Source organism: Poecilia mexicana, unplaced genomic scaffold, assembly GCF_051168715.1.
Source record: "Poecilia mexicana isolate PSO_F unplaced genomic scaffold, ASM5116871v1 scaffold_15, whole genome shotgun sequence".
In the NCBI taxonomy this organism is placed as follows: Eukaryota; Metazoa; Chordata; class Actinopteri; order Cyprinodontiformes; family Poeciliidae; genus Poecilia; species Poecilia mexicana.
Window position 1 is genome coordinate 24,442,389 of NW_028263384.1, and position 25,684 is coordinate 24,468,072.

At 39.8% G+C, this 25,684-nt stretch overlaps 1 protein-coding gene across 3 annotated transcripts in view; it reads right to left on the bottom strand.

Moving 5' to 3' along the window:
• The window catches only part of slx4ip (SLX4 interacting protein), a 43,777-nt gene that overhangs the window by 17,843 nt on the left and 250 nt on the right, over positions 1–25,684 (bottom strand). For 2 of the 3 annotated variants that reach the window (XM_014982085.2, XM_014982081.2), the window contains exons 2-4: positions 24,383–24,422; positions 14,733–14,822; positions 14,397–14,523 (exon numbers count right to left, since the gene is read on the bottom strand). In XM_014982085.2, coding sequence (XP_014837571.2) covers positions 14,397–14,523; positions 14,733–14,822; positions 24,383–24,422 — 257 coding nt within the window. Of the gene's footprint in view, positions 1–14,396; positions 14,524–14,732; positions 14,823–24,382; positions 24,423–25,285; positions 25,561–25,684 lie in introns of those variants that run through there. The other variant, XM_014982084.2, reaches the window with a different exon arrangement.

The window sequence follows — 25,684 nt, forward strand, 5'->3', positions numbered from 1 at the left end:
AAACCTATAGGTCAAGACAGCTGTTGTTGACAAGTTTTGAACTATGGGCTACATGTATAGAATCAAAACTGTCACTGCACATTAGGGATGTCCAGATGCAATCATGTGAGTCTTTGGTCACGGGAGACGTGTAAATGAGTGGCTGGATCACAACAAACATGTTTTGGTTTCACTGACAGCCGGCTCCGTGTAAATGGGGATTAAATCTGTAACATGGCTTGAGAATACACGCTCAAACACTCACTAGCCATTCCAGCAGAAATTAGCATTTGGCAGGAAAAGATGACTTCACTTCACAAATATGCGCTATTTTCTGAAGTTTGTGACTGTAATGTGACAACGTGCAAAACTTATAGGGGTGTGAATACTTTTGCAACGCACTGAATAGGTTTTTTTTTTTTTTAATTCTTCGTTTTAATAGCATTTAAGTTTGGAAGAACAGAAAAGTCATGTGTCAAGTCTCCACTCTGGAATGTTTGTCACAGTGTTTAAGATGAACTGGGCAGAAACTGTGGCCTGTTGCCTAATCTGGCAGGAATTTGTTGACTGAAAGCAAAGGTCTAGCTGACATGCAATTCAGTTGTTCTTTGCTTCTCAATGCTGGGAAGCTGACGGAGGTTGCTTAACCTTCGACACCCTCCCGGTACCCTCTCCACCTCTTTACACCTCTTTACACTCTGATAAACTAAAGTGTCTTTAATTTTGCCACTAGTTCACTTTCTGATTTTGAGTCTTTATTTTCAGACTACAGCGTTAGGGGGAGGATTTTGGTATTTTGCCTTCAATTAAAGGATTACATGTCCTCCGTAGTTTGAGAAAATCCTGACCTTTTGCACTCCAGGCTCTTTCAAAAAGTCCCTGGATAATGTCAAATATGCACTATGACTCACATCAAGCCCAAACCAAGGCTGTGTTTCTTTTTTGAAAACTGACATTTTTAAAAGTAGAGAGCCGTTTTGTTTTTTTTATTTTTGCTTTTGTATTTTTTGTTTTGCCCTTTGGCAACAACAGAGACAAACATCCATACATTTCTTTAAAAAAACTGGAATTATTTAGGGAAAGTCTCCTCCCAGTGTTGGCATACAGCTAAGACAAGTATGCCCCCCACACACTGAGTGTGTATTGGTGCTTGACACAAACAGCAGACAGTACAAACCCCTCTGGCCCAGAAAAAGAAATCCAAAGAGGAAGTTGTGGACACTTCTCTGTGGCTCATAGAACAATTCACACCATTTAATTGGCTTTTTGTAAAAAGAAGCTGGTTTTCAACAATGATGAGCAGCTTTCAGAGCCACAAAACTGCCGCAGGCTTAACTCTATAAAAGGAATCAGCTCTGATCTCTTTGTTTAGTGGCACTGCAAAAAACTAAAGAAATCGCAATTTTAATTTATATTTAACTGAGGTTAGAAAACAGCAGTTGATTTCTAAAAACAACTCTCTCTGACATCAATTACATAAACCATTACACAGATGCCAGCAGTTGTGCAGTAGTGAAGATGCAGAAGATGCATTTCTACCTTTAATTTGAGAAACTTCCACCGTGAAATAATCTTTAATAAAAATATGTCATGGCACAATAATTGCTCCCCCGCTGTTTAACCTTTTTAGAACAAAGTATACTCAATCTCAGTTGCAAAAATGTAATTAGAGACATTATCATACAGTATGTCAATGGAAAGGTTCTCAGTGTAAAATTACGTTATTGTAATAAGATCATTTTTAAAGCTTTTTACTCAACTTACAAAGGGTAGCACTCAATTTGTTCTTGTCATGGTGAGACAAAAACATCCTCTTTTCCCAGGTTTGTAATTATAATCCTCTTTATTCAGCCATTTCTTAAATTAGATTAGCCATGTAATCCAGGGCTGACTAATGTCTGAAAGATAAAATTATTTATTCAGTGAAAAAAAAAAATCTAAATGCTCCAGCATTAGCAGCATTGGGTTACAATCCCCTGCTCTGAAGCATGGCAAGCAGCCAAATAACTGTGTTTGCTGAAGAAAAGTTAGGGATTTACAGGAGTCTTTTACAAACCGTTTTATCACCCAGAATCAGTCTGTGTAATTGCAACACTTACAATCTAAGGCACAACTTTGAATAATATGGTGTGTATCACATCAACCTGAATTGGAAGCAAATTGCACTTTTAAATGTTTTGGTGCATTTCATCCTGTTTTAAATTCAGACCTTTCTGTTATAATGAGCAGCACAGATTACATGGAGTCGAATGCTGGGTTCTGTGTTTTGATAGGAGAATATTTGTATTTATTAATGCCTGCTGGGTTTTAGCCGCAGACACGAGTTATGATTTATTTTATATAGTGTTTTTCTTCCAGGGTTCTAATGCAACTGGTCTCAGTTTTAGTTGTTTTGGCAGAGCTGTAGCTAAAATCTAATGCTCGGCAAGTTATAAATTAAAACTGTATTAGAGTTTGGACAGGCTATTGCCATGACATCCCTGTTGAATACAATTATTTATCATATGTCTCTTCCCAAGCACTTCAATTCCTTAAAGCTTAACATGTGTTTATAAACATTTGCTTGATCTTGTCCTTGTCCCTCAGTCATTGTAATGACTGTAATATGTAATATTTTTAAGTCCCCTTATATTTAAAAGGATCAAACTGAGCAACTTTGCTGCACTCAGTTAAGCCTTCCTGTTATCTGTTCATTCATTCAAGACAGAAAGAAAGAAAGACAGATAGACAGAAAGAGAGAAAGAAAAAGAAAGAAAGAAAAAGACGTGAATGCCATCAACAGCCAAATTATCTGTGGATTTCTACATGATCGACATCTGAGACTTTGCTGGGTTCGGTCAGCATGTTGGTGCATTTGTACTTTAAGGTTAAAATTGCTGAAATCTACCTTAGTCCCCCTGGTATTCTGGATTTGTACTTGGAGATTTCTCACAAATGCCATCCAGTATGGGTGTCGTGTGCATAGAGAGCATAAAATTTTAATTTGTTCTTATGACGGTTTGTATTTCATCACAGGAGCTCCACTTGTTGCGGTTTATAATCCTTTTTTGAAAGTGCTGCGATTACATAAACAGCTGAAATATACACCACCTAAGGCACAGCTGAAATGGATGTCGTTAGCAGATCTAGTTCCAACTTTCTTGATAAACTGTAAGCAGCATAAAAGTTACAATTTATAAAACATATTCATTTCTAAATCTCGATCTACTGCGCACCCCCTGGTATTTACAGAGGATTAAGGGTTGCAACTGCTTACGAATAGCTGAAATCTGCAAATGCTTGAGACCACTTCTAAGAACAACAAAGCACCACACCAATTATACCTTAACACGCATTAATGCAGACAGTGCAAACTGTCTTAGCACTACTACAGATGCTAACATCTACAGTCTTACTTATCTTCGCTTTTTGGGGTACAGTCAGTCAGTGGCAAGAAAAATGAACGCTGCTGCCAGATTTGCTGCTTTGCAAACGCTAGGCTCAAGTAGCATTGAGCCTAGCGTTTTTGTGTTTCCCAAGCTGTATTTTTCATTAAATATTTTAGAATATTACACCAAGAATAAAAAAAATCTGTGAATAGGCAAGCTTTATGAGTCAAGTTCCAAAGAAAATTTCACAAATAGGTGGGGGTTCACTATAGTTTAAAAGAATCTATCCTCCTTTTAAACACAGCATGACTGATAAGACAACTGGTTGGATTTAAGCATGTTACTAAGCAGAGCAAAAGTATCTAAAACGCAATCATCTGGTTTCAAAAGTTACATCTGAAAAAAACCACAAGACTTCTGCAACAGTGAAGAGTTGTTGGCTGTAAGCTGTAGCGTTGGCAAAAAAAAAAAAAAAAAAAAGCACATCTCACACCAACTGTCAAGCACAGTGGTGGAAAGGTCACGATTTGACCTTTTCCTGTTAGAAATGTTGCTAAGGTCCTCAGTGTTGCCAAGAACCTCAGCAACACTTCTGAAACTCAATGCAACAGCAGTAGGAGTTTAACCTGTAATCGGTGGGTTGCTGCCTCAAGCCTACACTCTGTCCATATCTGCCGTTGTGTCTTTGGGCAAAACACTTCAACGATTTGGCCTATGTGGCAGCCTTGCTTCTGTCAGACTGCCCCAGGGCAGCCATGGCTACAATCCAGTAGCTTGCCACCATTAATGTGTGAATGGGAATAACTGATTTCCTTGGAAATTTGTCTGAGTTAAGGTGCTATATAAGCCTAATGTAATTTCACTTCATTAACATGATGTTTTGGACCAGATGATTTAAAAAATCTGCTTTGTCATGATAAACAAAACCTTAGAAATAAATTGTCTACTAAGAAAATGTTACCATAATAATGCCTTATTTAGCTACTCTGACTTGAAGAGCTTTTCTCTTCTTAGCTTATTAAACAACACAATCTAATAATAATAGTAGACAAGCTACCATTCCTTAAATAGACTGTTATTAACCAAAAGGGGAAATAACATTAGAGCTCTCCATGAGTATGTCGAGCATGTTTGTAGTTAATAGCAGCAATCCTTTATTGGGGAAAAAATCTGATATGCCGTTAGTCCTTAAATAGCAAGGCAGCGGTTATATATCACTTGTTCTGGATATCTACCCGAAGAGGAATGCAGATCCATATCTCTGTTTTGTTTTCTATGCTCATTCTGGGTCCGTGGGGCCAGGACCTAAGCATCTTTCATTCCTCATTCATGGCTCTTATGTTTTCAGAGGCTCTGATTCAGGCTGCTAGACATTTTAGCCGCATGTCTTGCTTTACAACTGTTCTCACTGCTTTTCCATGGTAGGTTGAGTCTGCCAATTCCCAGGACAAATTTGACAGGGATGTCTGAGCACAGAGTTGGGAACCAGTGCACCGCCATGGCCTTAGACATCAGCTGTTGCTCCAACTTTTATAACATCCTGCAAAGCACAGAGTTGCTCTTGGCTCTCTGCCTGGGCTCTCTCGTGCTAAGCTTGCATACATGCTTCTCTCTCACAAACAGCTTGCTGGTGCCTCCTCTGGGAACGAGTGGCTCCTTTTTGCGGCAACTTCAGCCCACAGTGGTGCAATACCCAGATCTGCAGAACAGACATTTTAAAAGGTTTCATTTGTAATTCATTATAGCGAAGATCTTCTTGCTTAATTGTTTTGAAATCCAATACACAGCAGTATTATGACAGGTCCGTCCAAACCGTAAACAAGTCGGCACGCCATGTTTTCCGAAATGTGGTAGATAATATTGAAACCGCTCGTCTGAAGAGGCTTCTGCCATCTTGTAATGAACCACAGGACAACTAAAAGAATAAAAAGTAAGACCTAGACTCCATTGGGTTGCTGCCAAGGCAAGATTACTGTACGGACTAAACACACACAGGCACACACACGCACTCACACACTGCAGCTTTCACTCCTTCCTGGGAAAACAATGAGGGGAAAGAAACATCAACAAACTGAAAGCTATCCACAGCAACAAGGACAGTAAAATGGAAAAGAGCAGAGTGAGAACCTTTCAGCTCGGGGTCAAAGGTAAGCCCCGGTGGGACAGACTTCATTAACTTCAGTCATATCCTGAAGAGATCATTAAAAAGGCCCTAGAAAACACTGTGGACTTCTTCTCATCATCTGCATTCCTGGCCGCCAGTGCTTTGGGGAGTAATACAAGAATCCATAAAAGATTCAACTTTGAAATAGAGGATTTTCAAAGCAAGTCCCAGCTTTGCATTATCATAATCGCCATGGGCCCACAACTATTTTGTTTGTGCGAAACAGAAAAGCTTCAAAATCACTTCAATAATCTAAGATGTGAAATAAAGTAACACCTGACATCACCCATAATTATTCATTCTTAATATCAAAGAAATTGCTCCGTTTCAAATTCTTTGGTAGGTTGTATATAAGTTCCTATACAGAGACAGGAATGTGACACAATGTTTTTGTTATCGTCACAGTTTTGGGTTCCTTTACATTTTTTTCTAGGTCAAAGTTCACACAGATGGATGAATTTGTACTTTTACTCAATTTGTGTTCCGTTGCTGTTTAATATCTCTGAGTTTTATTTTTATTGTTTTGTTCTATGTTATGACGTGAAGCACTTTGGTCAACTGCTGTTGTTTTTAAAAACAAATTTGACATTGACATAACAGAAATTTCTACATGCTTAAGACATAGAACCAAAAAAATACCACAGACGGTTGGTTGGTAGAATGAACTGGCTATGTATGCATGTATGTATGTATGTATGTATGTATGTATGTATGTATGTATGTATGTATGTATGTATGTATGTATGTATGCATGTATGTATGGATGTTTTAAAGCATGTGCTAGGAAATAAAACACAGAAATATTTCTAACTAACGTTTTCCAGGATTTATCCAGATCTCAAATATCAAAACCAAATTCTAGACTTTTCCAGACTGTGTTTGAAGTCTGGCATCCATCAATGACTTCTGATTTCTCGGATTAACTAGATTTGTACCTCAAATGCTAAATAACAGACAAAAAGGGAGAGTTTACAGATTACGTAATTTGAATGGGTAATTATTAAAAAGAAAGAAAAAACCCACAGTCACGCTAAATAGACATCACATCCCATCAGGATATCTTCAGTTCTTGTGTCATTTCCTTTATTGACTTTCGCACTATCCACATTTCTATTGTCCGTGGAAATGCAGATCTTGGTGTCATGAGAACAATAATTCCCACGCAAACTCTTTGTGAACAGGAGTACAATCAGCAGGACAGTCAGACACCAGCGCCTGAGAATCCTGCTCTTTTGACATCTCTTCTTTGATGTTGCACTCCCTCCCCCTGTCTTCGAGTGTGGGTGGAGAGTTTGGGGGCTTAGAGCGAGAGGCAGTGGAGCGGAGTGGTGAGGGAAGAGAGAGCCTGAGGAAGTTACCCATGTGCAAGTGGGGGCTTTCCTGGAAGGACATCACTCTCTCTGTGCAACTGTAACTACGGCCGTGGCGGAGCGCTGCGCCTTATCGCCCTGCGCAACGTCCACCTGAAACAATATTTGCGCATGAGTGTTCAATTTAACATTTGGGTGACCCCTTGATCGCAGTTACAAAATACACCGCAGCATGGTAGCTCAGGCCAACCCATAATCCAGCATGTGACTAAAGTGGTGGGGAGCATTCTGGAGTGCAGAACAATTATCAAGGGAAAAGATGTTGTTTTTATATATATATATATATATATATATATATATATATATATATATATATATATATATATATATTGTACACACGGGAAGATAATCCAACGAGGGAAATGCATTCACAATACGAAATACTCAATCATAATTATACCTCAATCAGCCTAAAAGGCCACAAATCTTGCAAAATGTGGCCACCATTTATGCTTTAGAGCAATCAGAAGGAGGAGGACATTTTAAATCCTTTGGTTTGGTGGTGTGTGGAGCACTTAGCGGATTTAAGTTATGCACTCCACCGGCCTTTAAAAAACCAGAACGAAGTTGCACTGGATACTAACTCTGCTAAATTGATCATCATTAAAAATGCTAATTTGTACATAAACATGCAATAATGAAGTAAAGGACATGAAAATAAAAAAAGGGAAGTTTCACAAGGTTGAAAACATTATGATAGCAGACATTAAATGACCAAAACGAAACAGCAACAGGAAGACATCTCATGTGCTCGTTTCTTTTAGTGCACAGCCCATCAACAGTGGTGTCCTCTCCAGCATTTCAGTAATTCTTGAAACAGGGCATTCTGGTCAGGCTCGGGTTCAACAGAGTGTGTGCCGTCTCCCAGACCAGATTGTGGTAAAGGGGAACAGTCACATGAATGTGATCCATGCTCAGGCTCAGGCTTAGGCCCTAATTATATGGGGAAAAAAGAGTGTGGTGTGACAGCTATGGTGGAGCTTGTGGTTATGTCCTAAAAGACTCCAGCTGACCCTGTAGAAAAGTAGAAGGGAAAGTGAGAAAGAGATGACAAGAGGAGGACTGAGCAGCACAGAGACGGAGAGAGAATGGATGATGCATACAAATGAGATTTTTGTTGCTGTTTATATAAAACCTGTGTCTCCATATCTTTTAGTCATGGGCTGGTGATGGGTATGAAGAGAACTGAAGGTCCCTGTAAACTGTTAAAAAAGCTTTTACTGAGATCCCATAGAAGGTGTCAAAGTCTCTGGAGGAGGGGAAGGTCTGGCTGTATGGAGGGTAGTACAGCTACCCACCTAGAAAAGCATTTTACTCTTTAAAAAAAACGAACAAAAAAAAAAACTCTTTCAGCATTTTTCCAGTGGGCTACATAAAAAACAAATCAGCTCTAGACTCTAGCTAGTATCCAATATTGTGTAAACAACAAAAATAAGTTAAGAAATTTCATAAGAGAAACGCAAAATCCTCACAGACAGTCATGATGCACAAAAGAGCACCACCCATCTTTCGAACAGAATAAATGTTACATTAGAACCACAGAATTTAAGCTGTGTACAGCCTATCAGTAAAGCAGCAGACTGCAGGCTAGCTGCCAGAGCAAATAGTCTAATTAAAAAGCTAATATCAGCTTATTTTGCTGGTCTTGTGCTATAAAAAACAGAACAGCAAAAAAATGGATAATATATGCCTGTTAACTTTAAATTACCACAAAATTTTAGTGGGTGTTTTTATTATAAATTTCTGCTGGAGTCCATGTATTAAGATAATCATACCCATATTAATTGCTTTCCCATTTTAAATAAAAACAACTGTATTATGCTAATTATGTTCATACTGTGAAATATGTTATTTTTACTCAGTGTAAGCATACTAAGAGAATCTCATACTGGTCCATACTTAGCCTCTTAGAGTAATAATATGGATTAAAGTTAGCAATGGAGTCAGATTGTCCTGTGTGTTTCTGCCTAGTAAGGCCAGAGGCTTACATGGAGGATTTAAAGAGCCACAGCAACACCACAAGCACTAAGGGGAAGGGGTTTACCCACCGAGGGGCCAAAGGAGGGAGGGCAAGTAGGGAGAGGGGCAGGCTGGATGGGATGGCTACTCTGATCAGGATCCATTTCCAGCCTGGGCCTTGGAATGCCTTTGTTCTAGTTACAGGTCTCCATTTTCCTCTCGTCCTAATCCCGGCCCGCCTCACGCCCAGTAACAGAGCAGGGGCAGGTAACTCTGCCACAGGCATGCCTCTCTATTTACAGAGCCGGCCCCCACATAGGAGCCCGCTCACATATGTGGTCATAGATGAAGCAGCGCTGAGAGGAAGTCGAGTTTATGGAGGCTGTCGCTACCCAATTATTTATGAGGCACTTATTTTGGGATAAATCTAAACAGAAGTGCTGTTAAATCTCCTAGTGAAGGATTGGCAGATATTAAACTTATACTAAATCACATGGGATGGTATTTCTGTGCATTCGGAGCAGAGAAAATGTCACTTTGACTGAGATGTTTCTCCAGACTAGATCGACTGTTCCATCTTGGGGGCGTTAGGTTGTAAATAAGCCAAACAAAATTAAAGCTATAACCACGTAAAACAAACCACCTCCCATGTAGTGCTCAGACATCCTCCACATTCTTTAGCAGAAGAGAGATGCTCCTACATAAACACATTTTTCCTAAAGTAAAGATATCCAGCAACACTTGCGCTTTCCATGCAACGGCCACGGCCAGGCCGCCTTAAGCCCCCTTCATAGGCCTGCCAAGAGGAGTCTGTGGTACACTGTGCAGGACTCGCAAAGCCCTCTCCCACGGCTATTAGTGACCATTCATCTGGGGAGCCTGGGAAAATGCCTCTCCAGCCTGCCGTGGCCATGGGGAAACAGGCTGGCAGGTGTTCCCTCCCCCTAAGCCCTGGCACCTGTGCAGGGAGAGGAGGAAGGACCCAGCTATGTCCTGTACTCAGACGCGCCATAGGTACCATTTTGCCACAGCCTCTCCAACCTGACATGGGACCATGACTCTAAAACACAGCAATTCACTTTACCTGAGCTCTGCTGCACACAGAAAAGATCAATGTGGTGATTTCAGCGGACATCTGGTAATGTACTCTGGCGGTCTGAAATGGCCATTTAACTAAATCCGTGTAAAATTGAACCTCTCGGCTTACACTCGACCCACGGTAAACTATGGAATCAATATTGCATTACTTAAAATAAGCCTGAATCAGACTAAAACACTAATGGGATGGATTAAACGAAAAGGAAAGGTACTTAATCACACACCACCTCTTAGATGCCTTGCATAAACAAGAACATTCTGCAGAAAACAAAACTCCTGCGGAGAACTGTGAAACTTTTTGTCATAGAGCACGACCACAAAGCTGCTTTTACTCAAATATCTTCCTGAATGACAAAAATGCCTTCCTCAAAGAGCAGAGGACCTATTATCCACTCATTTCGATCTGTAATTACACTGAGAAATGTGGGTGTGTTGAGCACAGTCTACCAGGGAGAATGCATGAGGCTTCTCCCAAGTTCCTCTTCCCTGGGCTGCTAAAGGCCAACATGTCCGATCTAGATGTCCAGGAGCCAAAATGTTTGGTGGGAAAACTTCCTTCTGTTTATCTCTCTGAAGGCACAAATAAATCACATCAGTAGGAGTTATTTATCAAGTCTCAATTACAGTAGCTGGGAGAAAAAGTATGGAAGAAATCTCCTTTTAAGATCTGATAACGCACAAAAAGCCCTTAAATTATTATGGCACAATATAGTTTAGGTACAGAGTCTTACAAAATATCAAAAAATTCAGCAGAGTGTTAATTTTGTAAAATTACCACAAACCTCAGTGCATTTTGTTTGAATTTTTTGTGATGGATCAACTAAAAGTAATGCATGATTGTTAGATTGAGGGGAAAATGATACAAGCTATTCAAATGTTTTTACAAATACAAAATCTGAAAAAGTATGACATGCTTTTTTTCTCTGCCCCATATACTTTGATGTCACTAAATGAAATTTAGTCTAACTGCATTCAGAAACCCCCTAACGCCATTTAAATGCCACGAGAATTACTGTTTAACAGGAAACATGGAAGAAATTGCTCTGATCAGTTGAAATAGTACATGGCACTTCTCCCTGCATCCCCACTGAGACTGGTGGCAGCATCATGCTGTGAGCATGCTTTTCTTCAGCAGGGATGGAGAAGTTGGTCAGAACTGATATGAAAATCAAATCAGACTAATTGGAAGCTGACTGCATCTCCATCCACAACAACTTTCAAAATTCTTGGGTGATGAGTGACAACATTTACTTTCCCTTTGGGATTAATAAAATATTTTTGAACTGAATTAAATTTACACATGCTCTGTGTCCAGTCTGCGTTTCGCAAAGAAGTACTTCAGTGTGTAGGTGAGCAAAGTTAGTAGACACATAAGCTAAAAACTTGAAGCAATACATGGCTCTAAATATTGACTAAGAAGGAATGAAGTCAAATGCACGCCACACTTATTTTTCTTTTTTTTTTTTTTTACAAAATACTGAAATATTTAACTTTCCCATTTATTTTTATAAAAATCCAATAAAATACATTGCAGTTTGCAGTTGTGATGTGGAAAAGTTTAAGATTTACAAACAGCTATGCAAGGTATGCAAGTATATGTTAATCCAATCATCCACAGAGAAAACACTGATACAAACGTTTGCTCTGAAGGGCTTTGGAATGCTTTAAGCTGTTGATGGCTCATTTGTAGTGCCAACAGCTGAGGCTGCTACCCTGTTTATACTGCCCCTGTGATTTCACACTGGCGCTGATTCAAACGCTGCCTCACACAGGACCCACAATCACCACCGCTTGCTCCTCTGGCCTATTCTCATGCTAGACATCAGCACCTGACACTTTCTTCCTAATGCAACGACGTACAGGACGTGTGAACATGTTTAGGCACATAGACGCCTCTCTCCAATACAATTCCACTGTAAAATAGCTGAACTTCAGTTTCAGTAATTGCCTCCGGACAGTTTGATGTCAGGTTAGCATATTATCTGCTAATGGAACAGACAGGCTCTGTACTTAATACTTAAGGAGGAGGGGGGGGGGGATGAGTATGGCGTCATGTTCCACTGGCTACCTTCATTTTGGCAAATCTGTAGGGAGCTTAATAATTTTCACATGCATATTTAACTGGTGAAATAGCGATGGTTCCCTTGTTCACGCAGTCGGGTGTATCTGTGTGTAGAAACGTGGGGCTTCAGTCTGTGGTCTTCATCATTAGAGATGTCTGTCTCTCCTCCGTCTGTCACTGAGAATACGAGTCAGGCATTTCAGTAACCGTACACTGGCAGCCTGTTCACACCTAGCCCAGGGGGAGGATATAAACTCTGCAACACAGTTGCTCCTCTGACTCCCTCCACTCGTGATCCGCATGTAAGTAAACATGAACAAGAAAAGCAGGTGACGGGTCACAAAAATTAGTCCATAATTGTAAAGTGGAAGGAAAAGGCTAGGTTTTCCACATTTTTCATGTCTTTTTTTTTTTTTTTACAACAAAAAATCTGAAAAGGGTGGACATACCTTTAAAGGTATGTCTGACTGAAAAATTTCCCTATCCTCAGACTGGGTGGAGAACATGGGTAAACTGTAATATATGTTTTTTCACTCTTGCCACACGTTCTCAATTAAATTCGGGTTTTACTTTGACTAGGCCATTTTAACAGATGAATATACTGTTTCACTGTAGCTGGAAGGTGAACCTTTGCTTCGGTCTCAAGTCTTCTGCCACCTCTAACAAGTTTTGTTCTCAGGATTTCCCTGTATTTAGTTCCACCCACCTTTTCATGAACTCTTACCAGCTTTCATGTACCTGCCGAAAGAAAAAAATATATATATCACATTCCCACAGCATGATGGCCTTTGCCATGTTTTTATTTTAGAGATTAAGTTTTTAGCATAGTATACAGTCCTTTGCATGTAGGCAAAATATTTCCCGTTTTGTGTCATCTGACCTTTTTCTTCATGTTTGCTGTGTCACCCACACCTGGCTTGTGACTAAGTTTAGATTAGACGTTTTATAGCTTCCTGCCAGCCATCGCTCAAAGAACGCTGTATCGCTCGCTTGCTTCTCAGAAAAGCGTTCTCTAACAAAATAAGGCGGCCCTGACAGAACAGATGCGTTCATTCTTAGCTTAGATTACACATTTGGATTCTATTTACTCCGCTAACAAGTTGTGACCTCAGTTACACTGGATTTTATAGGGTTATTGAAGTAACTGTCATATGAGTTTCTATGCAGCCCTTATCAAATTAAAAGTATGTTTTGAAATTTCTTTCCGCTTCATAATCGTGCCCCACTTTGTGTTAGTCTATCACATAAAATCCCAATAAAATACAGTGAGGTTTGTGGTTGCAACATAAAAAGAAATGCAGAAAAGTTCAAGAGGAACATCTTTGCAAGGCATGGTACATGTGTATGCGTGAGAGGCAGAGATGTAGCCAGAGGAGAAACTTTATGAGATTGACTGCCCTGTAATCCCACTCCCACAGTGCTGCACCGCTGAGTGAGCCCAGTTTAACAGTGCTTAAACGCTACCTGTAACAAACGCGTCTGTCTTACAACGCGCAGCTGGAGGTTTCTTAAATGCTAGCCTTAGTTGGTGCTTCAAAGTCAAGTCTGCATGTCGCTGAGGAAATGTGCACACATTTAAAAAAGAAAGAAAAAAAAAAGAATGAATGACCTTAACTGGCTCGCATATCTGCATAATTTGTTGATCATGCTCAATGACTGTGCAGGCAATAGCAGTTGTTTTTGATTCATTTTCCACTGAAATACAAGCACGGGCAGAAAGCGTCCACAAATGTCCCACCAACAGGAGAGAAATCAACGCTTACTGCTTTAACAGATTTACATCTTGTATGAACAAACATGGAAGACTTGCCAAGCCAAACAGCGCAACACAATATAAAAAGTCTCATATCAGCGCTCGCCTCCACGGGTCACGCCCTGGGCGTAGGACTCCACCGTGTCCCGACTGGTTGTGTTGTCTTTACACCCACACACCTCAGAAAAAAAATGAACATAAAAAAAATGGTTTTGACGGTTTTGTGATTCTTTTCCCATCCTGCTCATGATAATCGTTTCGGCACATTAATTTAATGGAGTAATGGTTTCCGTTAACAGTCAAAACAAATCAATAACCTCGCAGTTGATGGAAGACACACCTAAGACAAAAATGAAGGAAGGCAAAGATGACTTTATCTTGGAGGAATGAGCAAAAAAGATGCAGGCGATTAGATTAGGCGGATCTGATCAGTGAACTGAAAACCCAAATTCGCCAACCAGCCCCATTCATTTAAGGGACTCGGCCCCTATTCAAAAGACAAATGCATCTCTCAACACAATGTACTTTGTTTAAGTTTAAGGTAAGAGAAATATGCATTGGTGCAGAAATTAACACACCTGTAAGAAAACGAGAAATCAGTATTGGCCAGAGAAATCCTGATCGGTGCATCTCTCTGGATTACCTCTCACAAAGAAGGCCGAAGCAGGGGCCAACTCCTTCTTCTGTTTAGCTCGTCTTCTAACATGCAGAACCTCTTCATATTGCTTAACCCTCTGGTCCACTGGGCCACGAACAAGGGATGCAACCTCCTGCAAATGGCAGAAGTTTGCCATGTGAATGTAGGTAAGCTGCTATAGGAAAGGTTTGAATTTAGACATAATCGCGGTAGGAGTCAAAAAAGGAGAGGAGAGGAAGTTCTACATGACAGGTAAGTACAGAAACTGTGCAAGTGCCTGAAGGAGAAAAATTACCTTTTTTTTTTTTTTTTTTTTTACTTATTTACTTGCTTGGTCTGTACCTCAACTTGGTCTGCGGTAAACCAGCTGGTGGACTCTGGGCTCCCCAGGGGCAAAACATGTAGATCCACCAGCACGGCAAAGTTCCCACACTGTTATACAAAGAGAGAAAAATAGTCACAGGTTGTTGAGCACACAGGCAACAAAGGAAATCAGAGTGTAAGTGACTGACAGTGAGGCAAGCCACAACGACCTCCCGTGTCTTCAAACACAAGCCCCAGGCCACTCACAGCATCAGTCCCCTCCCTCTCATTTTGCAGTCTAGCTATCTTTACCGATCTCTTTACACAAAAAAGGTATGACCCTGTCTGTTTACTCATATTTTCCATCTCACAACACAAAACTATTTTGCAATAGAGCTCTCGCCTCCAGCCACAACAGATTGCCGTAAGACCCTTGTTAAATGCAAAGGTTTTCTGTTTACTCTCCTTCCTTGTGAAGCATTAAGGAAAAGGCTGCAGAGTTGACAACAATGGGCTTCCAAAAGTATTCATACCCACATGTTTTTATGTGAAAGCCACAGAAACCTCAATGTATTTTGTTGGGATTTTACCTGATAAACCAATAAAAAGAACAAAGTGAAGGGAAAAAGAAACAGTGTTTTATTTACAAATAAAAACTGTGGAATGCATCTGTAAGCATCCTCACTTCCTTTAACCAAAGTCATCTTATAAATCAATTGAAATGTAAATAGAGCTGCTCTGTAAAGACTCCACAGAGCTCTGTCAATCTATTATTTGAAAACACAAAGAAGATGATGCAATAAAAATTTACCAAGGCACAGCTATCCATCAAAATTCAGTCTGTGAATTAATCAGAAAAGCAGCCAAATGGGTCATGCCAACTCTGGAGGAGCTGCAGAGATCTACAGCTCAGGGGGAAACATCTGTTCGCACAGCTATTAGTCCTTTACTTGACAAATCTAGGCTTTATTAAAGAGTAGTAAGAACAAAGCCATTGTTGAAAGAAAGCTACAACGACTTTCTTTCGTTGTGGCTTTGAGTAGTTAAGGTTTACCATGATGAGCCATGCAGGGTAAACAGCAAACAGATGGAAGAAAACACTCTGATGAGACTGAAACTGAACCTTTCAGCCTACATACAAAACCCAATGTGTGGTGGGATACCAGCATGTTCCTGAACACAGCATTCCCACCAACACATGATGGTGGCCGCGTTACGCAGCAGGAGTGATTCGCTTCAACTTGGGAAGCTGGTCAGAGTTGATGGTCAAGGTGGATGGGGGTGGAAGCATAAACTTCTGTGATAATGTGCAGACAAAACTGCAATAGAAATGTTTAAATGTTTAGTTAAGTGTTAGAACAGTGTATTCAAATCTAAATAAAATAGACTACAGTACAACAGAATAGAAATTTTCCATATTGCCCCACTGTGGGGAAATTCAGATGTACCAGCAGCAAGTTACAAATAATTAAAAAAAAGAATAAAAAATTGAATAGTAGGTTCCACAGCAAAGGAAGTAAAATACTATACAGGTATTAAAACTAGCATAATTCAGATCCAAAGAAATTTGCATTTGAGTTGAAATATTTAAAAACGTACAATACTTCTGCACAGAAAAGCAAAAAAATAGCATCAAATTCAGTTCAGTGTATACTAGAAAATGAGCAGATGCATTTAAAAAAATTATTAAAGGAGGGCTAAATCCAAATGCTTGCATCACATTTCAGATTTTTATCTGTAAATGAAAAAAGAAAAATAATCAAAATAATGTATCCTTTTCATTCCACTGTGCATTATTATGCATGTTGCTTTATCACATAAAAGTCAATTGAAGTTTGTCATTACAACATGAAAAGATGTGGACGATATTTAATTAACAGGCAAGGCGGCCAGACAGCTGTTCCATCTTTCTCAGGCTAAAACGACTTTGCACATCAGTACAAAAGCTGCCGGCAGCAGAGAACAACTGGATGTAGGTCTCGTGTGAACTTCGCCTCTCCCTGGACGAGGAAGTAATGGATGGACCGCGACCACCCACACCCCGAGACAGAGGAGCAACCATCGCTGGCCCCAAAAACCCAAAGTGACACTTCAGCGAAAACAAAAAGATCCAAAGTCCTGACACGGATTCCAGGCTCCCTCTGCAGACCTGGGAAAGAGCAGTACTGACAGCAGAGCTACTGGTTTTACAAAAGACAATGTTTTTCCAAACCCAGGCCTTTGTTGTGAGTCAGGCTTGTCCCCTGAGCTTCAGGACCCCAGACAGGATGACTAAATGTCCCAACTCAGACTGAAGGGATGCTCCTCTGACCTTATTCTCAGGATGTTAAGAGAGGTTGTATAAGGGAAGGCTCTGCTACTGCAGAATTTACTCTGCTGCCTTTCTCACAACTTTGCCTCAAAACATTAAAAGAGAATACTGATGATCCTATCTGCTGTCATAAAACTAGAGCTGGGCTGTGAATGTTTAGTCAAGTTGTACAAAAAGCTACATAAAACCACCATCCAAATAGAGCTGCCAAATATTTTGCATATTCTTCTTCCCATGGGAACGTTTTCAGTTCTCATTGTCTTTCTGTTGGAAAATTAATAAAGTGAAGCTGCTTCCTGGTTTCCCCTACAAGCTCAAGCAGAGGAGAGGGCGCCCCCATATGACTGATTGGGGAGCGTCTCTATTCTTCTACAGAATATTTTCCTAGGGCTCTGCTGTGCGTAGATGCATAGTGAAAACACAATGCTTTATCTTTGTCACACTTTCAAAGGGGTGAGAATGCTCTGGACCTAAAAAGAAGGTCCCATGTTATGTGCCACATCCTCCATAATATGTTTTTATGCATGCGTCCTGTCAATGTCAGCTCATCCCCAATGGATGAGTATTCTCTTCATGTTGTGACCTTTGTCTCGCAGCGGTCCACCGGTGACTGGTGGCCTCTGACGACTACCCATGCATGGGAAAGCCTAGCAACAAAGGGTCAGACCTTGTCAATCAAAGCATGGATCCCAGTAGTGGACTTGACATATGCAGAGTGGGGTTCTCATACAAAGTCTCAAAAGTCTGACTTTTAAAACATGGGAAGAAACATGGATATCAGTTTTTTCTCACCTTTACTCCACTAGTGGCAGAAAAAAAAGATGTTAAAAAGATGCAAAAACATGGTTGCATAAGCATGCAGAATATTTTAAAGTGGTAACTATCGATTTATGTGTTACTTTTTTGACACCAATTGAAATGAATTTTATTAACAAAAAAATGTCCTGCTATTCACTCATCTGCATCCTTCACTTAAATTCAGAAAGAAATCAAAAAGATGGGAAAGCCTAAAGAAGTCAGCTAAGACATCAGGAAGAGAATTATGAAGCCGAACAAGTTTGGTTCTTTGGGAACAACTTCCACATTCATCTGTTCAAACAATTATATGCCAGAATAGGCATGATGATGTCTATATTTCAGATTGTATAGACACTTGTCTATATTTTGGTGTAAACATCATCATGTCTACACTTGCTGATGAATACATTTCTGACATATTCTTTATGTCAATATTGTTGCATTTAGCAAAGAGAATTAGCCAATTCTAACTAACCTGAAACAATAGATGTTTGTAAATTCAGAGAGTGAGGGGAAAGATGGGTTAGTGTGTCGTTTTATTCGATGTATGTAAACTGATGAACAACTTATGGGAATAAGTTAAACCTCAGCAAATCAAAAGAGCATTATAGAGTGTAAAGTTGAAGGAGAGGTGCAGCAAGCTGATGCGTTTTCTGTGCTTCTTATTGAGCGTTTTAGGACTGGAAGGTGAACATCGAGCAAAAACTCAGACCAAGTTGCTGTTATCACATGAGATCAGGAGACGCAACTGGGAACTGGATGCTGATGATCAACAGTGGTCTGGCCTCTTGCACAAAGCAGCATGTGATCCTACAGACCTCTCAGAAACGAGGGGGGGTGAGTTAGTCAGGAATGCTCACTAATGCAATCATCCTAATGAGAAACCAATTAATTTGCAAAGCAAAAGTGCCGGTTAGAGGAAGGAACAGATTTATGGCAGGAGTGCCCGTCTCTGAGCTCAGACTGTGCTGTTCATGTGGAGCGTTTTTAAAAAGGACAATTGTGTTGAGTCGAGTGGGCCAGATAACACAAAAAACAGCCAAATCTAATTTTACACAAAGGCTCTGACTACAATCTGATCATGTGGGCTAATTTTGTCAACTCCTAGCACAAAGAGTGACCAGTGGTCTCCTGGCTGAACTATGCCATGACCTACGACCCTGTAAATCCTTGCGTATCCCCTATGAGGCCCAAGTAAAATCTCCCTGCAGAGTCTAATGAGATATTGTTGTACATTGAAAGGGATTTGAATTCATTTACTAAAGAGGAAATTCCCCGCTTACTGCTGAATATTAAGACAAAACCAACAACCTCAAAGCTCACTTTAATGGCATTATAATTATCTTAAGAACACCCAGAAGCTTTCTACATATGTCCCAGACAGTTTAAGAGTATTTCCACTTTGTATAGCTGGTTTGACACGTTTAAGGCTCATAGCAACTGTTGTTTTGATAAGGCAGTAAGTTGTAAAGGAAGTGTCTCTATTCAGGCTTTCTAAAGTGGGCCACCACTGCTTTGTTCGCCATCCTGCACCAGCCTTCAAAATTCCTGAGCAGAGGTAGCGAGAGGCGCTACTTAATACCAAATCCTTTATTGTGCCATCTTTTGTGTGCCGTCACTGAATAGATGAATAGGACTGAGTCTTCCCGCAGGCTAAGATTACCTTCTTTATACTTTGTGTCCTTGCTGCCGAAGTGATCAATATTATCCAGTGTTTCCCAAAAGTACCCATTCAACTTGAGCTTTTTCACAGTTTGAATCATATTCCAAGCATGAGCCTTATCTATTTTATGAGAAGTGCTGCGTCGTGGCAAAATACAAAAAAGGCACCCTGCATTTGGTGCAATTACAGCAGCTTTGCACATCTAGAGACTGAAATTTTTGCTCATTTTTTGCAAAATACTTCAAGCTTCATCAGCTTGGACAGTCTTGCCACTGATTCCCAACTGGATCAAGGTCTCAACTTTGACTAGGCCATGTCTAGGGGGTTTTAGTCTCACTGGAAGGTAAACCTCTGCTTCATTTGTAGCTAGTAATTTGCAGCCTCTAACAGATTTTCTTCCAGGATTGCCCAAAATGTAGCTTTAGCTCCTAATCTACCTTGAATAAATTATATATATAAAAAAACAATCAACTAATTTGGTAATTGATTAATCATTAACTGGATTATACAGACTAAATTAAATCCATTTGCTAGAAGAATTTTTTGCTTCCTTTCGTTTCATTTTTTTGTAATGTAAATTCATCAAAATAAAGTTCATTTTAATCTCAATAGTCAGAGCAACAATTAAGATAAAACTGTACAAAAAGTATATTCATATTGCATTAAAGATAAAAAACAATAAAAAAATTCTTTATCTGTAAATATGTTCTACCAAGATCTCCTCTGTAAAAGAAATAATCTACTGTTAGGCACCTTGTGCTCAATTTTTAATCGCTTGATCCAAAAAAAAAAAAAAAAAAAAAAAAGTCAGGAAATCAGCTTTACACTTTATTGATGCTAAGTCGAGCAGAAAGGGCAGAGCTTTTCACGTGTTGATGATAGAAATATATTTTTAGCTGCGGATACATTCTTTACTACAAATGATCAAGCGTTCACTAACGGGATGCTACGCTATTGCTTTCTAAACAATAAAATGTAAATTTTCTAACTAAAAAAAATATATTCACATCTTTTATTACTGCATATAAAGGTTTGAATGAAAAATCTGCAGAATGTAACAAAATTTTTATCCAATTAATCATCAGAATAATCAATTACTAAAATAATCGTTAATAGTTCAAGAGGCAAGAATGAAAGTCACAGTAAGAATCAGAGACTAAAGTTGCCTTGCCACAGGAGAAAACGCTCTTACTTCTGCCTGCAAGTAAACACGTCCTGACTTCAACTTTCTGACGGCCACTTTGCCTTTTCTAGTCTTCAGAGTTCTGGTGTGTATCACTTTCAGTTCCCAGAACACTCTCCACCTTCCCTTATCTCACTCCCAGACCTGGCTCTCCATCCTCCTGCCTGAGCCGCTTCGAGTTGGGCACTGGGCCCAAAATCTGGGAGCAGTTCACCCGCCTCCCCACCTCGCTGCCCTTTGCCACTGCTATCGAACAGTATAAGAACCAGACCTTCTCGGACTGCACTTAGCTCAGAGGCTAACACTAACCAGCCACAGATGTTTACACTGGGAGGGAAGGGGCTGGGGATGCAGTCTCACTCAATAAAACTTGCATCTCTCCCTTTCTGCCTTTGTGTCTCTCTTTTTCTGACTCTCTCTCTCCCTTTGCAATCTGCAGAAAACCCAGGGGAGCTCTTAGAAGTGCAGGCTTGACAGACCTGCTTTTTGGCTTTATTTGCCTCATTCCCAGCTCTCTCTCTCTCTCTTTCTCTCTCTCTCTCTCTGTGCGCAGTGAGTCACCTGGGTTTCCCCTAAAACAGAACAACTTTTCTCCTTTCCAATTTCTTAAAATGGCCAAACTACACAGAAAACGTGAGTCTTGACTAACACAGACTCAGATGCTATTTAAAATTGGCGGACGGAAGCGTTCCGTCCGAGTGCAAAACTCCTTTCATTCATTCAAATATTAGCACACCTGAGTCCGTTTTTATTTGATGACACAAAAAAGAGAGAGACACAACCCAGGAGTGGAATTTCAGCAGCAAGAACAGACAGGAATATCTCCAGGTAACAACTCAGCAAACAAAGCATAGGCATACACATACTGGAGAAATTAGAAGACAGAAATGACAAGCTGGGAAGTGTTGGGTCCGATTTGGAAATATACAGAACCTTGCAAAAGAATGTTTGCCACATTTTGTCACGGTACAATCAGAAACGTCAAACAATTAATAAGGATTTAATGCAACATGCATTTTTTTCGATCTCTTTTACCCTTACACCCATAAATAAAATGCATTGCACTCCGACAGGTCTGCCATGGACCGCCATAGTGATACACGGTGGGAGCAGCATCATGCTGCAAGGACAGGAAAGCTAACTAGAGCTTTTGAGTAAATGAATGGAGCTAAATAAAGGGCAATCCTGACAGAAACCCTGTTAGAGGCTCCATCAGACTGGAGACAGGAAAGGAGGTTCGCCTTCCAGCAGGACAACAACCTTCAGACGTACAGCGAGAAATACAGTGGAGTTGCTTGGGCTGAAGCATATTCATGAATATGAAGAACGAGCAAAGAGTTCACACTCTAGATGTACAAAACTGATAAGGGACTTTATCTCAAAAGACTCACCACTACTGCTACTGAAAGAAGCAGTTCCAAAAAAGCACAAAATGTGAAAAGTTCTGGGGGTATGAATACTTTTGCGAGGCAGAGGGAAAACAGTGTTTTGTTTTTTTTTATCTTTTTGTTTTGTTTTGCTTTGTTTCATGGATCTGGGAAGAATCAAATTGTTTCCAATCACAAAAATCTCAAAGATTTTGCTCGATGCACTATGTGTGGTCCTCTGTGAGCTCATCTACAGAGTGACAACACTACGCAGCACATAAACCTCTGACATTAAACTGCTCTGCGATACCTCAAACGGTTTTGTTTCTAAAAAAAAAAAAAAAAGAAACATCTCGGTCTCAGACAAGAACTCAGGGCGGCTGGAAAGTCAGCAGTGAATAATGCTAATAGAAGGCAGATCTGCTGCAGCAATGTCCTGCCAGACAAGCAAGCACATCGGTGGATCATGTTTTTAAGCCTGCAGGCCCCCTATTCGGGAGGTCTGAGAAGTGGCAGGTCACTATATAGTCTAAGCCCTTTTAAGAAGGAGCATACCAGAACCTCCTGCAGCTCTACTGATCCACTGAGGGAGCAGCTTTAAAAACACTTCAGGAAGACAGAATCATAAAACAACTGAACAGCCTTCTTAGCGTGGCTAAAAATTCATGACAGTTCCTCAGAAGTCCTTTGATAAATATTATGCTATATAGACAAGCAACACCTCAGCTCAACAGATTTTCTAAGTATTTAAATCATTAAAAAAAAAACTTGTTTTGTCTTATGAGAAGTCATGGGCTGAGCTTTGGCTGCTTTTGTTTGGACCGATTCATTTTAACATACTTGTTCGTGGTTAGTTGGTTAAGAGTGGTGGAGGCTGTGCGCATTTTCTCAGGCCGACTAACACAACAGTATCATTATGTGCCAAGTGGGACGGAACATTCCTCGAACCTTCAGGGTTTTACTCTCCCACAACCAGCCAGCGGGGGTGGTGGTGGGTTAACCCGTATGCAGGCATGCATATGAAACAAATAAGGAGACTGAATCCAATATCTGGTCAACTAGGCGCATATGGCATTAGGGAGGATGTGAGAGATCAGCGCAAATGTCTGCAGCCCTCATCCAAGCCTCTCAATAATGAAACATCAACAAAAAGAGAGAGCAGCAGCTTTTCCCGCACTTAACAAAAACATCTGACGTGCATTATTTCTGAGAGAGAAACCGACTGAGGATGAACTGCATGGCTTTTTTTTAATAGAGCAAGTTTCTCCTGTGCTGGATGCTTGAGCCCATTAGCAACAGGATCAAAGGTTAGTCAGTGAGAAATTGCACAAGGAGATCAGACACTTGAACACGCCACAGTGGGGAGAAGCTGAAAAGCATATATGTACTCCCCTCTAGTGGACAAAGAAAAAATAATCCAAGAAGAGAAGAAAAGCTGCCCATCCTGCTTACCCTTGCAGAGTCTCAGGTGCCTCTCTCCAGCAGTCATTGAACAGGTGTTTTCATACCCAATATAATGCATTTCAGAAAAAGATTAATCATTTTATAATGTTTTAAAACACGGACAAAGTCTAAATTTAATTTGTAATCAGCCTCCTTTACTCAAGTACCCTTAAAAATCCACTGCAACCATCCAGACCTAAGCCAGTTAGTAAAATTAGTCCAAATGTGTGCAATTCAATAAAACCCCAGCTGTTCTGTGAGGGCCACAGAGGTTTGTTAGAGGTCAGCATCATGAAGACCAAGAAACACAGCAGACAGGTCAAGGATGAGAAAGATTTAAAGTAAGGTTAGGATTTAAAACATTATTTCACATTATAATATTTCACAGAGCACTGTTCAACTTATCATCTAAAAATGGAAATATTGTGGCACCAAATGCATGCCCTTCCAACTAAACTGCCAGGCAAGTCAAGGCAGGTCAGTTGAAACCGAGGCAAAATGTGATCCTACATAATATTGACTGGCGCTGATTATTTGTATATAACAAAGATTGAATAAGTATCCACTTAATCAGGCACTACTTTGTTTCCCCAATCAAAAAATATTGCATTTACAGTTGCGACAGGACAAAAAGTGGAACGGTCAAGTGCAAAAGGTTTTTCAGTTCAAACTTGATGGCAGTTCAAAATGACGGCTTTTGAGCATCAAATGGCATGCACAAAAGCCATCGTTTTGAGATCAGATCATTTTTTATTTATTCTTCTTCTGAGAAATTCTAACATTAACTCTGCAAGGTGTCAAAGGATAGATTTGTTTTTACATATCAATGCCTAAAAAATTGAATTAAATATGGCAGACATGCTCCCTAACATCATATTGATTCAGGGTACAGGGGGCCTTTGGGGTTTGACTTACTCTACCTACCTTAATGACAAACTTGAAGGGAGACATTGCTTCACAGCACCTGACAACGAGAACACAGCTTGAATTATGTCTAAAATATTGGCCAAAGATGCTTACAAATACCTTTAAAAGGAAATTACTTCTTCAGAAATTTAGTGGAGGACAAACTAGCACAGATTTTAGAAATCTACTTTTCTACAAACTATTGACAATTAATTTGTAGTTGTGAAAACTACTTCTACTTGAAAATCTAAGATTTAATAATATTTATAGAAAAAAAATACAAGACAGGGCAAATTATTTTTTAAATACTGTACATAACTTATGCTTATTTTAATTATAAAAAAAAACTAAAAGGGAATCTCCAATGCCCTTAAACCAGTCTTTAGGAAGTTAAACATGGACTGAAATAATCCACAGTGATAGCAAAGTATTGTATATTTTTTTACATGCATAACATTTAAATGCATAGCATTTTAACACCATTTTTGCAAGTAACCCAACTTATTAGGTTGGATTCAATCTCTTCTGTAAAATGTGCACCGAGTGGTTCTACAGTGCTTTTAAATACCTTTAAAATACAACAAAGGAAATTACTTCTTCAGATGTTTAGTGGAGGACAAACTAGCACAGATTTAAGAAATGCGTTTGCGTTTTTTTGTTACGTAATTCTCAATATATGCATAAAAAAATTCACACAGCTTTTTTGTAGCTTTACAACAATAATGAACCCCAGTATTCCAGACGTACAGGTCCAAATTCAAACCTCGAGTATTTTTTTTTCCTTCAGTAAATAACTAACTTCAAAAACGACAAATACCTGCCATTAATATAAGGTTGTTACTTAATGGCATCACAATTACACACTATTAAATAAGTCAGATAAAACATCGCTAAAGTGGGAGACATGTAAAAATTTCATACCGCCAACCGTTTTGAAAGACATATGCAAAGCGCCTGGTGATGACGTCAATTTATTTTGCTGTCCACCAACTGCCATAAATATCAGAAATTGTTTTTACTGGGAAGATTCGCAAAACAGAGCCTAATCAAAATATAAAATAATGCACATAAGTTATATTTTCACTCTTCTGTGAAAATATAAATAAGCGAGTAAACTAAACGAATCAGCTTGAGGGAGTTACTCTGAAATACGACGGGCGGTCGCTGAGGACCATGGAATCAGTACGGCACAACAGCCGCCATATTATGAGTGTCAAGTTTACAAGGCATCTGTGGGATTAAACACTGCAACCGCTACCATGGAAACGAGTGGTGTTCGTATGTTGCCTGTTGTTCTTTTCTACTTTGTCTGTCGTCAGT